Source organism: Octodon degus, unplaced genomic scaffold, assembly GCF_000260255.1.
Source record: "Octodon degus isolate 3935 unplaced genomic scaffold, OctDeg1.0 scaffold00008, whole genome shotgun sequence".
NCBI classification, from domain to species: domain Eukaryota; kingdom Metazoa; phylum Chordata; class Mammalia; order Rodentia; family Octodontidae; genus Octodon; species Octodon degus.
Genome location: NW_004524584.1, coordinates 27910676 through 27928621, shown reverse-complemented (window position 1 = coordinate 27928621; position 17946 = coordinate 27910676). Strand labels below are relative to the sequence as shown.

The following is a 17946-nucleotide window of genomic DNA, read 5'->3' as shown; positions in this document are numbered from 1 at the left end:
TTCTCGACTTTATGCAAAAAACTAGACTGGAGGGCCTATTCAAGCCAGCTATTCCCCTCCTAGGTATTTTTCCAAAAGAACTGAAAACATCATACCGCAGCGATATATGTGCACCCATGTTTACAGCAGCGCTATTTGTCATAGCTAAATCTTGGAAACAACTCAAACACCCATCAACTGAGGAATGGATAAAGAAGATGTAGTATTTTTACACAATGAAGTATTATTCAGCTATAAAAAAGGATAAATTTGAGGATTTTATAGCTAAATAGATGCAACTAGAGATCATACTGTTTTAAGTGAAATAAGTCAGACCCGTATGTGCAAATATGTATTGTCTCCTTAATGTAAGAACCCGAGAGAAAATCAGGGGTACAATAGGTACTGTGAAAAGGAACTGAACCTGCTCAAAAAGAAGGAATTACTGAGATGAGAAGAATAGGTGTGGGAATGGGGAGAAAGGGATATGTGGGTAAGCAGGATGGTTTGGATAATGGTACTGTGGATTTCCGCTAGTCTGGGAAAAGAGCAGTTAATGTTTATCTTCTTATTTCAATTTTGTTTTCCTTTTTCTCCTTAATTTCTTATAACTTTTTTCTCTTTTTTTTCTTTCCTCTTCCCATTTTGCATTCACATACCTGTTAATCTGAACAAATAATTGGAAGACAACACTAAGCAATACGACAAATACTGTCAAATTCATCTTCTTTTGTGTGTGAAACTCTGTACCACTTGTATCATTTTCTGTTTCAATATTATTTTGCACTGTCCTTAAATAAAAGAAGAGCACAGGCTTCCTTTACCATGTGTTCACTGAGTTTCAAACAGGGTAAGATTTCGCAAAGCATTATAGAAAGTGGGTTTACAAATCTGGCTATCTTTAATTCTTCATCTGTCTTTTTATTTTTTTTTTATTTTATTTTTTTTTTTTTTCATCTGTCTTTTTAATACAGCATCTCTTATTTTTACTGACTTAAGGATGGGAAGAAACCACATTTTTAGAAAAATTATTTATATGTATATAAAACTTAACTCTCTATTGTCACTGAAACACTTAAAATGGCTTCTTGTTACAGCTCTGTCAGTTCCCAAATGCAGTCTGCTCCAGTTCTTCCTAAATTCTGCTACTTAGAAAATGCAAAGACATATAAAGCACAGAACCATACATTCATGAGGGTCTTAAAACACTGCTGCATTAATGCTTGCAAAGGAGACACAATGATAAAGTATTAATCTTAGATGAGAATGGTGCCCTTTCTTTATAACCTGTTGTCTATGTACATTTTTTTAAAGCAATTGAACTCTGGGGACCAGGCAGATGGCTCAGTAGAATAAGCACTTGCCTGGCCAAGTGCAAGGGCCTGAGTTTAATCCCCGGTTCTGCCAAAAAAAAAAAAAGAGAAGAAGAAGAAGTTGAAGTCTGTAAAGAAGCAGCCATGTATTTTGATGAAATCAATCTGTACACTAAAAAAAAAACCACAAAGTCCTCAAAACAAAAAGTTATTATCGTTACTTTGTGGGCAGTTTTCTCATAATAAAATTTTGTTTTGTTTTGTTTCTGGTACCAGGGATTTAACTCAGGACTTTACTGAGCTATCTCCCTGGACTCAAAAGTTTTCATTCTAGAAAGTAACTAATTTATGGAATTTTCAGGGCCATAATTTATCAGGAAACAAAATACTAAACATTTTATTTTCTTCCTCTTCTCAGTACCTCTAGTAAATTCCCTTTTGTCTAAGACTGTCATCGCTCAAACAGAAAAAACAACAGCTGGTACCCAATTTCTCTACTTTTGGTCTTATTTCTTCTTGATAGGAAAAGCAAAATGATGAAAAGGCATGTCTTCCTTCAGTGTTGAAGAGTATGTGAAAAATTTTGGAAAACTGTCCCTTAGTTTCCAAACCCATGTTAAGCAGTTCATTCAAGCAAAGAGAATGAAAGAGTATTTTAGTACATGCTCTATCAGTGTTCCTGACCCCGTAGGAAAATTCATAAGGCAAAGTCACAAAAGCATGTCTAAGATTTTTCACATTTGTCTTAATTCTCCCGCTATGTCCTTTAAAATGGCCAAAGACCCAGCAATCAGTTTGGATAGGATGACTACAAGTTTGAGACCATCCTTGGCAACTTAGGGAGCCCCTATTAAAAAAATAAAAAGTAAAAGCAGGCTAGGTATGTGGGTCAGTGCAAGGTGCCAAGTTCAATCCCCACAACCGTGCAAGTAAAAAAAGAAAAAGGCCCCAAAATATTTATGAAGCATATACGGTAGACTTAGACCTTAGAGGGTAAAATAGTAACTTTCACATCCTAAGTAAGGCAGATTTCAGAGCCAGCAGCCATCACCTCATTCTGGTGGGGCCCTGCAGCATTGAAGGGCGGCGCGGCATGCTCCAACCAGATCGGGGCTCCCCCGTGGACAATCTGCTCCCGCAGCCACACCAGGCTGATGAATGCACACAGTGTGCATGTCACCACGAAACAGCCCTGCAAACAATCCGCCAGCAAGTTTTCCCTGTTTAAACAAACACACACACAGATGGTAACTCTAAGAACAATCATAAAAAGTCAGAAAAACAAATTGCAATTTTGGGGAGAAAATCAGTTTCTCCACTAGAATTATCATATTAAGCATAAAGGAACGTCAACACTACACAACTATTAACGATCTCTTCACAACCTATCCCTTAATATGGTCAAGAAGCAAGAAGGTACCAAGTAAAAAAGCAGCCAAAACTTGACAAAGACCAAGCATTAAATTTATAGAATTTACTAACAGTAAGTAGCTCTCTCTAATGCTTAAGAATTTTATTGTTCTTTTCCATAAAATTTTTTAAATGCACTCAGAAAAAAGTAAATAAAATGTAGTGTGATTTCAGAATACATTAACTCAAAAATCTTGGTAGGCTTTTAAAATGTACCATTTTAAAGGAATGACTTCTTACTGCAGGGAAAAGGAAGGGTCAACCTGGAAGATCTCAGCCTAGCAGCTGCAAACCTAAACTGAACTTGTGTGGTGGCCCTAAGTTAAAAGGGAATCCTGGGGGCCGGGGAGATGGCTCAGTGGAATAAGCGCTTCCCTGGCAAGCGCAAGGGTCTGAGTTCAATCCCCAGTTCCAAAAAAAAAAAAAAAAGGAATCCTAAACACTCCTTCCTAAGGAATGCTTCAGACAACAAAATTTTGATGGGTTAGGGCTAAAAGTTACCTTATTCTCCTTTGTCATCAGCAATGAGAACAAATGCTTAACTGGTTGTATTTTAGATACTTTAAATGGTAACTTACTCTACAGCCCTCCTTTTTATGCTTCATCTGGGGCTGGTGTTATGTACTGCCTGGACCAGAGCTGCTGTCAAGTTCCAGGGTACGGATGGGGCAGGGCTCATGAGCTTCCTCTCTCACCCTTCGAAGATGCTGACTAAAACCACTGTGTAAGAGCACTCTCCTCAGCCTGGTGGAAGATGAGAGGTGGGGGGGAACTAAGGCAGCTCAGCTAAGCCCCACGGAGACTCATAAGACCCTCTAGGGTTCCTCTCCTGACTAGAAATAGCTAATGAAAACAATGAAGATGGCCCTTCTGCCAATCAACTCGGCGCAAAGGGGCATCAGCCAACCATGACAAGCAACAACGTGTCAAAATGTGGTAAAATGACTACATGGACAGGTGTTTAGGATATGTTTTCTTACAACCTCAAAATATACTTTAAAATTTATCTTAGCATATGAACACATCACACACCTCGAACTTCATTATAGCCTGTTTAACAACTCATCCCATCATTACAAAACAGTCCTTTAATTGGTATATATATATTTTTTAAAAAGTCATTAATCTATGTTAGCTACTTCTGCTATCCTAGGTGTAACTGTTAGGATAAGAAACATCAACTACTGTCCTTGGAACAAAATAATTTTCAAATATGATGACGCATCACTTTCATCATCACTCAGCGCAGTACTCACGTGGACAGCATGTCCAGTGGCAGTGTCAGTAGTGAGCTCACGGAGCCAGTAAACAAGCACTTGTAGATGCGGCCTATGGAAAGGGTATGATGGCAAAGTCACAACTAGCATCGTCAACTCTGTCCCTCCACAGAGCAGCAGTGAAACCATAGAGGCCACAGAAATCAACGCTTTAAGTTTGAGTCTCAAAGTATTTCTACAAACACTGCCAAGCATAAAAAAAGGCAGCATAAAAACGTTACGTAACAGTGTTTAGTGTATATATTCTCTCTAGATTTGCTTTTACTAAATGCATACTGTTTTTTCTCTTCGTCTAAAGAATTTATGCAAATAAACCAATTTTTCCTTCGTTTCTATTCTCTCCTCAATTTCTCCCAATATATTCATCTGAAATTTTAGCACCAGCCTATCGTCTAAAAATTCTTCATTATTATTGCAGGTTAACAGTCATTGAGCTTAGCCATAAAGGATTATTTCTGTGAATTTGACATCTTTCTCTAATTCCCTGCTCATTTAGTAAAGTATTTTCTCAGTTTCATAAAAAGTTCATAGCAGTGAGCTTTCTGAATCCTTATGACAAAGCAAATGTCTGTATTTTCTTCTTCCACCTGGGATAATTTTCAGGACAGGAATTAGTTTCAAAACTGCTGTCAAAGTCAGACATGGTGGCATACACATGTAATCTTAGCTATTGGGGAAGCTAAAGCAGGAAAATTACACAGAAGTTCAAGGCCAGCCTCAGCAACTTAGTAAGACTGGTTTCATAAGTAATATTTTCTGGTATGTGTTTTTTGAGAGATCTTGGAATATAGCCCCTAAATTCATAACCTTCCTGACCCAGCCTTCTGAGTCCTGGGATTATGGGCATGGGCCACCACACAAAAATATCTCTTACTAAACAGGGCCGAGGATGTTCCTCAGTGTTAGAGAACTCTTGGTTTTGATCGTCAATACCGTTTTCTTAAAAAGTCAAAACTGAAAGTTCCCAAGTCTTCAAACATTCAGTATTACTGATCAGAAGTCTAAGCCAAGTCTCACTTTCTGTATTTTGTAGGTCAGTCAGAAGAATACCGCTATATTCTATATTCTATGACATTATCACCCTACCCCGCTCTGGAAACTTTGGAATTATGTTTAGGTTTGTGAATCTTTCTTTTCTCAAGATCAGCTTTCCCTTTCAACATAAAAGACAATGTTCCTCACCTCCACTATCTCTCCTCCCTTAAAAAATTTACTACATAGTTATTGAAACAACTGGATATATCCTCCATCACTCTATTTGGTTTTCTCAATATTTTTTATATTTATTTATTTATTTGGTACAGGGTCTCACTAGGCAACTCGGACGCATAGTGATCCTCCTGTCTCAGTCTCCCCACCACTGGGCTTACAAGCATGTGCCACCACATCTGGTTTCAGTGGCTAGCTCAGCACGGGGCTGGAGGTCAAACCTGGGTCCTTGAGCTTGCCAGGCAGGCACTTAGACCACCATGCTGTCTCCCCAGCCCTCACTTTCTCATTCTTAAAACTACACCTCCCTTTGAATGATGCCCTACAATGACTTCTTAGTCCAATCTTGTAGCTCATTAATTAACTCAATAACTATTCTGTTACTTTGTGTATTTCCCAAGATTTCCATTCTAGAGGTGATCGAGAAAACTTTATCTAAGGAATATGAGAATACTGTATTTTAAAATCTTCCTTGTTTTTCGCTCCAAGTAATCACAGCTATATATTCTGCAATTATATACTATCTACTCCTCGAAATCTTGAAGAAAAACAAATGATCAGCCAAGAGGGCAAACTGGTGTGTCAACTCCCAAAGACCCTTCATATTTGAATGTTAAGCCTTCCAATTATTCAGAAGCATTAGATCTGTATGTTTACCATTGTGTGTGTGTGGGGGGGGGGCGCGGTGAGATAGCTCAGTGGTCTAAGGCACCTGTTTAGGCAAGCTTAGGCAGGCATCGAGGACTGTGGTTTGATCCGCGGTACCATATGCCATGCCACCATGCGAGCCCTGTCCCCAGGGTGGGCTAAGCTGGCCACAAAAAAAAAAAAGACAGAGGATCAAAGAAGATTCCCAAAGAATCGACCTACTAGAGACCCTGAAAACTCCAATATTAAGAAATAAATTATGAATTTATTCTAATTATGCTGTAATTTTGCCTTCATAATTATTAGTCTGTACATTGGATTATTTTCCTGAATTCATGCACCTATAAAATTTAAATGGCAATGGAATACCCATCTCTGACAAAACTAAAATAAAACGGATACAAATGACCATTTTGTATCTGTATATACAAAATACTTAGGATAGACATACAGCTACTATCTCTTAATTCAAAAAGAAGGATTTGTACTAACAGTTTTTATTTAGACAGGATATCATGTCTACATCTTGTACTATGAATAACCACTACAAAGACAACAATATGCAATGTATTAATTATTGAAACTGTCGTATTAATCGGTTTTGAAACTTGTCTCATTGCTATTTACTTCTCAATAAAATTAAAAAATTGTAAGAAAAACAAATACACTAACAGAAGGATTAGAAAAAAAAATTATTAGTCTGTGTTTTTCTCCTTTTCCACATTTGTTAAGAAGTAGTATTTCACTCAGGATGTAGTTCAGTGGGAGAGAACATGCTTACCACACATGAGCCCCTGGATTCGATCTCTACCACAAAAAAATTCCCAATGTCATTCTCAGTTTAGATGAATGTAAACCTTTCCCAATATACAAGGTATGATCAAAATATGGTGAATGCTCAAAATTGTTTAAAAATTATTAAAGTAAAAGATGCACTGGAAAGCCAGGTGAGGTGGTACACACCTATAATCCTAGCACTTGGAAGGCTAAGGCAGGAGGATCATTGTGAGTTACAGACCTGCCTGGGCTACATAGTGAGCTCAAGGCCTGCCTGAACTGCAGAGTGAGACCCTATCTCAAAAAGACCAAAAAAAAAAAAAAAAAAAAAAAAAAAAAAAAGATATATTTGCATCAATACGTACAGTATTCCCTTGTTGCTCTGAACATACTTATCCCATTGTTCTTGTCACTTTCTGAAGCTGCTCTGGAAGTCCTCTTTCCTGAGGATCTTTATGAGATGTAATCAAACTACAATGCATGCTGCTGCTGTCACCCAGAAAAAGGCAGGCTCATAAAAACATGACATTGTGTCCTCTATCCACCTTATTTACCAGACTTGGCACTATGTAACTTCTGGCTCTTCCTCAAAGTTAAAACGATCATGAAAGATAAATGTTTTGAATCAGCTCAGGACATTGAGGCAGCCATGACACTGCAACTAATGATGAGAGAAGACTTTTAAGAACTACTTCAGAAAGCAGCAAGCATGGTGGGGTAGGTGTGTTTGAGGCTAGAGGGAAAATATTGAGGGAGACTAATGGAAATACAATTTTTACTGCAACAATTTAAAACAAAATTTTAAACATAGGGGGCAGGGGGATGGCTCAGTGGAATAAGCACTTCCCTGGCAAGCGCCAGGGCCTGAGTTCAATCCCTGGTTCCACAAAAAAAAAACATTTAAACATACCACATATTTCAATCATACCTCCTATAACATTATAAATAGTGGTAATATTTCTTATTAATAAATAGCTGTACATTAAACAACTGCAGAAGAAACACAAATACTCACATGCTGTAAGAGGAACAACTCCCAACCAAGCAAAGGCCACAAGTGTATAATGAAACCAATATCGTATTGCAGTACCAATACTTGTAACTAGCCCAGCAAATATGTCTTGGATAGGAAGCCGTGAAGGCATATCTGGGGAATAAACTAAAAGTGAAAAAAGAAAAAAAAATGTCATGAAGATTTCAAAATGGTTTAATTCATAGATATAAAATGAGCACATATAACTATCTTAACATTCAAAATAAGTACTATTTTAAAAAAAGTGACTCAAATAGTTAGAACACCATATTTACCCCAGGAAGTTACCTACGAAGCTATCACATGCAAGGCACGTGGGGGGTGGGCATCAGAGCAAGAAGAAGTATTCAGAAGAACTTCACATCCTTAGCTCATAACCATGAACCTCATGGCAACCAATGTACATGCTTAGCACTCAAACAATAAAGCAGTATAGTGATGTGGTCACCTGAGCTATTCAAGATCCAACAGGGGGAGGAGCAAAAAGTGAAGCTGATGGCATGTGACCAGGAATGAACTCCCAACAGGAACTCTGGACACAGCCCTCAAAGAGCCCAGCACCTGCAGCGAGGCCACTGCACATGAGAGCTACAGCCCACTATGGTCTGCCAGCCAGCCCTCCACACACCTGTAATACTACATTTAAAATTTCAAGTGAAAATTTCATCTCTTCCCATTTCTCTCTAAAATGTGCTTTAATAAACTTGGAGAATCGATAAATTTTGCAACAGTTTAGAAAAACATGACTTTAAAATGGTTTCATGAAAGCTACTTATTTTACGACTCCACCAGAGATTAAACAGACAAAACTATAGGAGAAACATTTTCCCTATGAGGCCAGACAAGGAATTATGATGCCTAAGGTTTCCAAATCAATTATCTACAATTTGTAAGAATACTGTCACAAAGCCATTCACATTTATATATGTTATAGAGTAAACAACAAATGGCAACTTCTTTTATTATAACCACTTAGATCACTGACTTCAGTACAATATTTTGTACAGAAAAGCAAGTCTTTAAACCAGTAGTGAGACTTTTTGAAAAAGGGAAGGGAAACAGCATATGAATGTCCAATCAACACTGAAGTATACAAAGTAAGGTTTTGTTGGCCTCAAAGTAAAAGCCCATATTATTTCCTATCAAACTTCATGAAAATTCAACTATTTAGTTTTAGTTTGTTATAAATCTTCAGCTGTACAGCTTTTATGTATAACAGAAAACCAAAGACTACAAATAACAAATCTGACATTTTTTGATGGCAAAGAATAAAGTTCTAAGAGTATAAATGTACTAACTTTAACCATTTACACTTTTCAAAATACAAAGTAAAATGCATAGTGATGCACACTTGTAATCCCAACACTAGGAAGGCTGAGACAGGAGGATCACTGTGAGTCTGAACTGCATAACAAGACCCTGTATCACACACCAAAAACAGTATCTATAATTAAAAGAAAAAAGTTTTCCTACACAACTTACATGTGTATGCTAAAAGATAACAGTATTTAAAAATATTTTCCTAAATGGAAGAAGATTTTCTACTATTATCAAAGAAAATAACAGATTAAGCACCTGCTTAGGCAAGTGCAGGGACTTGGTTTGCTCCCCAGAACTATAACCTATGGCACCCCCACCCCCCAGCCGCGCTGAGCCGCCTACCAAGTCCAGGCGTAGTGCCGCACACCTGTTAATGCCAGTGCTGGGGAAGCTGAAAGCAGGAAGATCACTATGAGTCTGAGCTACATAGTGAGACCTTGTACCAAATACATTAAAGGTAAAAAAAAAAAAAAAAAGGCAATAAAATTGAAAATAGCTTTAAAATTATTAAATACCTCTGACTGCTGGTAATACCCAAACTACCATAATGAAAACGCTGGAAGAACTTACTTGGTGTAAAAGCAAATCTGTGCTTGCATAATTCACAATATTCTTTTCGACTGTGTTTCAGCCACTGAACTAAGCTGTAATGACAAATACATTCATAAATGCAGTATTTAAAGAGATGGTAAGGCTTCACTGAAAACTAACATTCTGCTTTGATTAAAATCTTATGCATTAGAGCTGTGGGGGACTCAGGTCAATAATTTCTGACATTGCCAGTTAAACAGAAGACCCAATGCTGTTATGGGCTACGGGACTCTTTTAGAATATTTTGCTGAGTTTACACACCTATAATATTCAATAATGGAACTTAGAAAAAATGGGGTATACCGATGAATGTGCACTTTGTATCTGTGTATTCAAAGTGGTTAGGATAGATATATAGTTGCATTCTCTTAATGAATAGAATGATTTGTTCTAATGGTGTTTGTAAATAGGATCTCAAGTCCGCATCTTGTATAGCAATTAACCACTAAGAAGAATATATGCAGTGTGTTATTTGTTGAAACTGTACTTCCGATTTGATTTGAAACTGCCTCATTGCTATCTGTTTATCAATAAAATTTTGAAAAAAAAAATCTTATGCATTACAGAACTTTTACAGTTTTTACTGTTTCAAATCTGGAGTATTCTGACAATTTGATATTTGCAGCATTCTTTAATTTTTATAACTGCCTTCTAAGAACTTACATTAAAGACAACATGTACTACACCCTTTTACTAAAGGGTACAATAAATAAATGTAGTACCCTTTTACCAAAAGGGTACAATAAATCTAAGTTATAATCTCTTCAGAGCTAAGTAAGTATGACTGAATCCAAGCATTAACCTTCCCAGTTACTAGTCTGGTAACATGGCTGGTCATGTGGTGCAGGACAATATCTATGTCTATATTTTAGTTCCCTTCTGTGCACAACTCTCCACCTCAGTTTCCTTGCAAAGTTAAATGAGTTAAAAAGTATAAAAGCGCCGAGAGCTACACGTGGTAGTACATGCTTGTAAACCTAGCACTTGGGAGACTGAGATAAGAGGATCACTATGAGTTCATGGCCAGCCCAAACTACAGAGCGAAACACAAAACAAAACAAAATCACTAAGAATAATACTGATACAGAGTTCTATACTTCATAAAGTTAGGATAATATGCTACTCTAAATAGAAAAGCATAGCATGTCCCATGGACAGAATCTTCACAATAAACCACTTCAGTAAGCACAGCATTAACAATTATGAATAATGTATTTCCCATACTTTTACAAATTCTAAAAGTAATTATGCAACAATTTCCTTAAAATGATCATTCTTATTACATAGATGACAAAACTGAAGCTCAGCATCAGGGTTTTCTAGAAGTATGACTTACCATTCTTGATGGATAAACTTAATACTGCCAGTACATACACAAGGGTGATAAAGAGGTTTCTCGGGTGTTCCTTCTGACCGACACACTCTACATATGTCTGTTAAGGAGAAAGAAAAACAATTAATTCAGTTAGAATTTTTTTTTCTTCAGTACTGGGAACTGAACTCAGGACCCTGTGCTCTGGCAAGCACTTATTCTACTGAACGATCTCCCCAGCCCACTGAGCTTTCTTCTCAGCCCTTGAGCTATCTTCCCAGCCCAACTTTTTTTAAAAAACAGACCACCAGGTCCAGAGATATAGCTTAGTGGTACAGTGCATGCCCGGCAAGTGTGAGGTCCTGAGTTTGATTCCCAGTACCAAAAAACAAAACAAAACAACAACAAAAAAACCCAAATACTAAAGTATTTTATGTTAACACAACAATGTCCCTTGGAAAAACATTAATCAGCAGCACAAAAACTAAAAATTGTGATTTAAATTTTATGTGTATAACAAACTAAAACCAGTTTCTTTTAAAAGTAACACAAAATTTTTCTTAAACTAGAACTCTAGGAAGCTAAAAATAAAAAGGTTTTATTTAAAACTGTACTCTCTCATAACAAATACTAAATGAATTTAGACTCATACCCAGTTCTAAAATCCAGTCCCCGGGGCCAGGGATATAGCTTAGTGGCACAGTGCATGCCTGGCAAGCTCAGTAGAATAAGTGCCTGCCTGGCAAGCGCAGGGTCCTGAGCTCAATCCCTGGTACCACAAAAAATAAATTAATTAATTAATTAAGTAATTAAAAAAAAATCCAGTCCCAACAGTTGAGCAATTTAAGACACAGGACTGATAGTTTAAACTATACATATATGCACCACACTGAGGATTTAATATGGATCAACAGTGGGGGAACATTGTACACACCACCTTCTACATCTCAACTACAGGACAAAAACACATAAAAACATGGAGGAAAGACAGCCTTGTTAATAAATGGTGATGGTAAAATTGGATCGTCACATGCAGAAGATTTGAGTTTAGATCCATATATCTCACCATTTACTAAACAAATCAACATGAGTCAAAGATCTAAACGTTAAAACTGACACATTAAAACTACTGGAAGATAAAATAGGTAAAACTCTTTTTTTTTAATATTTATTTATTTTTATTTATTACATTTATTTATTGTGTGTGTGTGTGGCCAGCTCAGCCCACCAGGGGGCGGGTCTGGCTGGCATGTGGTGCTGGGGATCGAACCGAGGTCCCTGTGCTTTGCCAAGTTTGTTTCAAGTAGGTGCTTTAGACCACTGAGCCATCTCTCCAGCCCCAATAGGTAAAACTCTTGAAGACATAGGCATAGGTCTATGAATCCACAAATTGGATCATATAAACTCAAGGCCTTCTGCACAGCAAAGGAAATCAAGAGACTGGGGGGGGGGGTACCCAACCTACAGAATGGGAAAAAAAAAAAAAATTGCCAGCTACTCCTCAGACAGAGGACTAACACCCACAACACATAAAGAACTCAAAAAATAGCTCTGGGCTGATGAGATAGCTCAGCAGTCTAAAGCACCTGCTTAAGCAAGCTCAGGCAAGTGCACAGGGACCAAGGTTCAATCCCAGGCATCAAATGCCACTCCAGCCCCGCCCCCCAGGGTGGACTGAGCCTGCCACAGAAAAAAAAAGACCCTCAAAATAAAAGACCAAATCAAAAAATGGACAAAGTGAATAGACACTTCTTAGAAGTACAGATGGCCAATACATTAAAAAGAAAAAAAAAAAAAGTTCAGTGTCACTGGCCATGAGACAAATGGAAATTAAAACAACACTGACATTCCAACTTACTCCAGAGAGAATGCTATTATCAAGAAATCAAAGCTGGGCGTGGTGGTGCATGCCTATAGTCCCAGCACTCAGGAGGCTGAGCAGGAGCATCACCGTGAGTTTGAGGCCACCCTCAGCTATATGCAATTCAAGACCAGTCTGCACTACATAGTGACACCCTGTCTCAGAAAAGGAAAAGAAGAAAAAAATCAGTAACAAGCACTGGCAACCTTGAAAGGAAAAATAAACTTTTACACAGTTGGTAGGAATGTAAACTAGTACAACCACTATAGAGATCAGTCTGGAGACTTCTCAAAAAAACCGATTAAAAATCCCACTTGAACTAGCTAATTCCCCTTCTAGGAATCTTCCTGAAAGAGTTAAAGTCATCATATTAATTACAGTAATCCATGCATATCCCTGTTTACAGCAGCACAACTTACAAAAGCTAGAGCTTGGAAACAGCCTACATCCCCATCAATGGGCTGAATGGATAGAGGAAGTGTGTTACACACGCGCAATGGCATGCTCCCCTGCTCTAAGGGACAAGCCGAGGCACGTACAGGTGGATGGGTGCAGCTAGGGGCCATGGCATGAGGTGAAGCACATGCCTCACCAAGTTCACGTGCTGCATCGCTTGTTCTGTGAGTATCCCAAAGTATAAAGAAACAGCAAGATAAAGGACAGACAACAGGAAATAAGGAGATCATTTTCAAATGGAAAAGGGAACAAGTGAGAGAGGGATGGGGGAGGGAAAAGAGAGTTCAAAAAAATGGATGTTGGGCTTTTTCAAATGGGAAAAGTTGGAGGATCAGGAAAGAGACAAAAAAAGATGTGCTATGAACAAACTCCCCAATATAAATATTATGTACTGCAAACATGTACCAATAAAAAAATTAAAAATATAAAAGCATGCATCGTGATTAAGGATAGAAAAGCACCCCAAGACCTTGAAGACTGCAGGTCCAAGACAGGTGAATCAGAAGCAGCCTTATGCAGAGGCAGATAGAGGCATGGAGCTAAAGATCAGCTGCTCTTCAGAGTACAGCAGCTTGTCCCTCTCCCCAGCACCAAGTGGCTCAAGACACAGCCGTCTGCCTGAGGAAAACCTACAAGTGACCCTTTGCACTTGCTCCTGAAAGCTACCCCACAGGCCCATCTGGTTACGTCATTCGTTTGGTCTTCTCAGCTATCCTATTCCCTGGCTATACTTGCCGTGTGTATCCCGAGGTGCTGATCAAAGGGGACTGCAAAGTGTACCCAAGGGGCCAAGACTTAACACTTTTCATCTACTCTCTTGCAGGGAATTGATCATGGTGAAGAAAATATGCAACCCTAATCTCCCAGTGGACTTAACTGGTCACCTGCACACTTGAGATTAGGGTGCAGCAGCTGAGCAGCATGGTACATAGTCCTGGACACTTACAATTATCACAGGTTTATGGCTACTCAATATTGGGAGACACATATTACTGTCAAAGCTGAGGGATACAAAGTGCTCAGGGTCATCTGACTGGTTATGCCACTCTGCTAGTTATCAATTAAGCAGACAAATTTCTCACCAACATTGAACAGTTACAAGCCCCTTGTGCATGGAAGAGCTGTCAATGAGCCAACCATGTCTATGGTGAATCTGAGGTGGTCACTCATGCTGACTGAAAGCAACCTTGGCCTCTTCTCTCGCCTTCCACACTCTGTTTTTGAATTACACTCGGCCCCTTCCACCACCCAAAGTGTGTGGTTTTTTTCCTAGAAGCTGCCAGGGGGATAATGCCACAATGGGCATCACCACTGTTTATGGGCAGAACTACACAAGATCTGAAAGTCTTAAAATCTCTCACTTCTATCTTCACCCTTGATTAATGACAACATTCTTGGCAACTTTACTTTTGCAATCCACAATCCCAAGCCACATCCAGCAGTCACACAGTCCACAACTGCTTTGTGCTCTCTCCACATGCACATTCAGTCCCAAGAAAACAAAGACTACTTTGAGGGTACTAAGGGGCAGAAGGCGGGCTCTCCTTTCAGCTGGATCTTTCCCTGTACCTGAGATCCTAGTGCAGTTTATCTGCAGCAGATTCACTGTACAGCACCGAAGCTGGGCTGGGGATATAGCTCAGTGGTACAGCGTAAGTCTGGTATGCAAAACTAGAATTACTATGGACACCAGCCAGTACCATCTCCTCTAAAAGATTTGAACTGCCCATTCCAAGTCCAAGAGATGGGGGAAAAAGGGAGACGCAAAGGGAAGTTAAAAAAAAAAAATTACTATGTATATGTACCAACTCCCCATGATGGGCATAATCATTATGTGCTCCAAACACATATTAACAGAACTTTTTAAAATTCAAAAATAAGGGCCAGCCAAATAGCTCAGCGGATTAAAGCACCTGCAAGCAGGCACAGGGGAGGGGCCACGGATTCGATCCCCAGCAAATAAGACTGGCCATGGTGGTGCACACCTGTAATCCCAACTCTTGGAAGCTGTAAACAGGCAGATCACTACAAGTCACATCTAGTAGTGAGACCCTGAACACCGTGTAGACCTTTCCCTAAAAAAATAAAAAATAACATAAAATTCAAAACTGGCCAAGTGTGGTGGTGCACACCTGTAACCCCAGCATTCAGGAGGCTGAGGCAGGAAGACTGTCCCAAGTTTGAGACCAGCCTAGGCTACAAAGTGAGCTCAGAGCTAGCCTGAGTAGCATAGTGAGACCTGTCACAAAAAGATCAAATAAATAAATTATAAATTTAAAAATAAATAACATTGATTCCAATTCCAGGGCCCCAAAGTCCCATATTAATTGGGCATGGTAGTACATGCCTGTAATCCCAGCACTGAGCAGGCAGAGGCAGTAGGACTATAACTTCAAGTCCCACCTGAGCAGCTCAGGGGAGACTCTGTTTCAAAATAGAAAACAAAAAGGGCTGGGGACATAACAATGGTAGAAAACTCCTGGGTTCAATCCCCAGTGCTACTTTAAAAAACAACAAGGGCCAGGGAGATGGCTCAGTAGAATAAGCACTTGCCTGGCATGCCCAAGGGCCTGAGTTCAATCCCCAGTTTCACCAAAAAAAAAAAAAAAAAAAAGGGTTCTTTTCTTCACTGCCCTGTGTGGAGCGAGGAATCTGCATGCCTCTCTTCCTTACATGGAGTTTTCAGCTTATTACCATCCCCTTCCCATTACCAAAACTACCATCGCTACCGCCTGGATTTTAGGGCACCACTGTCTACACAGTAGGACTGTCTCCTAAAGATAGCACCAGGCATCTCACTGATCTACGTTATGGAGAAACACCAGAGCCACTGGGCCATGAACCCAGATCAGCCCTCAGAATTACCAGTTGTCTTGGGGCTGGGGAGATAGCTCCATGTTCTAAGGGCTCACCTGGCAAGAGTAAGGACCTGGGTTTGAGTCTCAGTACCACATGCTGTGCCTGACACTAAAAGCAGAAGTGGTGACACATTCCCATAAACCCACCGCTGGGGAGGCTGAGACAGGAGCATCACTGCAAGTTTAAGCTGAGTAGCAAGACCCTGTACCAATTAATTAATTAAAAAAAGAATTACCAGTTGTCAGACTAGAGGCTAGCCACCATCCATGACACTCATATTAACTATACAGAGCACTCAGATGCTCAAGGATTACACAGTAGGTACATGATAATGGTACGTGCAGGGTAGGAACCTGCACAAGTGGGCCAGTAACAACACGGGACCTGTCTTCCCAGCCTGCCCACAGGCATGTTCTGGAACACTTTGCAAAGGAAAGCAGCAGGGACACAGTCAATAAAAACTACCATAGCAGTCCCCAGGGACATGGTGATGAGTCAGCTACCCAGAAAGAGCAATTGATCATCATCAAGGCACCCATTCCCACCCAGTAGTACTAGCGGAGGCCTGAGGGGCACTGTAATCCTACCCCGGATGAGCAGAAATATAGCGCTCTCACGGAAACCAAGCAATAGAGGGTGTCATGTAGGGGACCTGGCTTCCACCTGCAGCTGGATATGCTTTGCCTCTCAGCATGACATAAGGGTAGAGCTGCTTAAAACACAAAGGCCAAACATTTTAATAAAGTCAAAGGGGCCAGGGAGATGGCTCAGTAGAATAAGCGCTTCCCTGGCAAGCACAAAGGCCTGATTTAGTTATTTATTTTTTTGTGGAACCAATCCCTGCTTCCACAAAAAAATAAATAACTAAATCAAGTCAAAGACTCATAATATACAAATTGTCTACAATACAACTGAGAATAGCTCCTTCAAGAACCAAGAAAGACAACCTAAAAAAGACAAGACAATCAACAGATGCTAACATTGAAATAGCATATACTAGAATTATCTGACAAATATTTTAAAGCAGCCATCATAAAAAAGTTTCAAGGGTCAATTATTAACACATTTTTAAAAATTAAACAAAATTTTAACAAAGAAAAAAAGAGAGGAAATTTTTCTGGGAAGTTCAGAACAAAGGAACACATTAAGAGTAGAGATGGTGGCACATGCCTGTAAGCCAAGCACTCTGGGAGGCTATGACAGGAGGATAGTAAGTCTGAGGCCAGCCTGGGCAATTTAGCAACTTAGTGAGACCCTAACTCAAATTAAAAATAAAAAGGGCTGATTGAGGATGTGGTACAGTATGAAGATCATGGGTTCAATCCCCAGTAGCACCACACACACACACACACACACACACACACACACACACACAATTAACAAATAGACTTAAGAACAGAAAAGAAAAACAACCCTTGGAGAACTCTGTAACAAAGTATCTAACATGCCAGGGAGATGGCTCAGTAGAATAAGCACTAATGCCTAAGTTCAATTCGCAGATCTGCCCAAAAAAGAAAAACAACAAAGTTTCTAACATTTGTATCATAATGTCAGAAGAGGAGAAAGTGGAGATAAAGTATTCAAAAAAACACAGTAGTCTCTCTTTACCCACTGGGAATACATGGGAGGTGGACTGGGGGGGGGGGAATCAGTGGACTAATGAAACTTTCTACTATATATACAAAGTATGCCAAAAAATTCATATACACCAAGATTTTTAAAAAACTAAGTATTTTAATGCTAAATTTATTTAGACACCATGAGATCAATACAAGCTACCTTTGGCCTATACAATTACAAGATGTACTCAATGTGGTATCCTTTAGCTTTCAAAAATGTATTAGTACAGAAAACTGCTGAAGTGTGTATACATTTTTTGGCAGATGCCATATATATATATA

At 39.2% G+C, this 17946-nt stretch overlaps 1 protein-coding gene across 1 annotated transcript in view; it reads right to left on the bottom strand.

Moving 5' to 3' along the window:
• March6 (membrane associated ring-CH-type finger 6) overlaps nt 1-17946 on the bottom strand; it is a 92811-nt gene that overhangs the window by 37786 nt on the left and 37079 nt on the right. Inside the window, exons 3-7 of the mRNA XM_023704756.1 lie at nt 10894-10990; nt 9537-9610; nt 7629-7772; nt 3959-4031; nt 2344-2512 (exon numbers count right to left, since the gene is read on the bottom strand). Coding sequence (XP_023560524.1) covers nt 2344-2512; nt 3959-4031; nt 7629-7772; nt 9537-9610; nt 10894-10990 — 557 coding nt within the window. The remainder of the gene's footprint in view (nt 1-2343; nt 2513-3958; nt 4032-7628; nt 7773-9536; nt 9611-10893; nt 10991-17946) is intronic.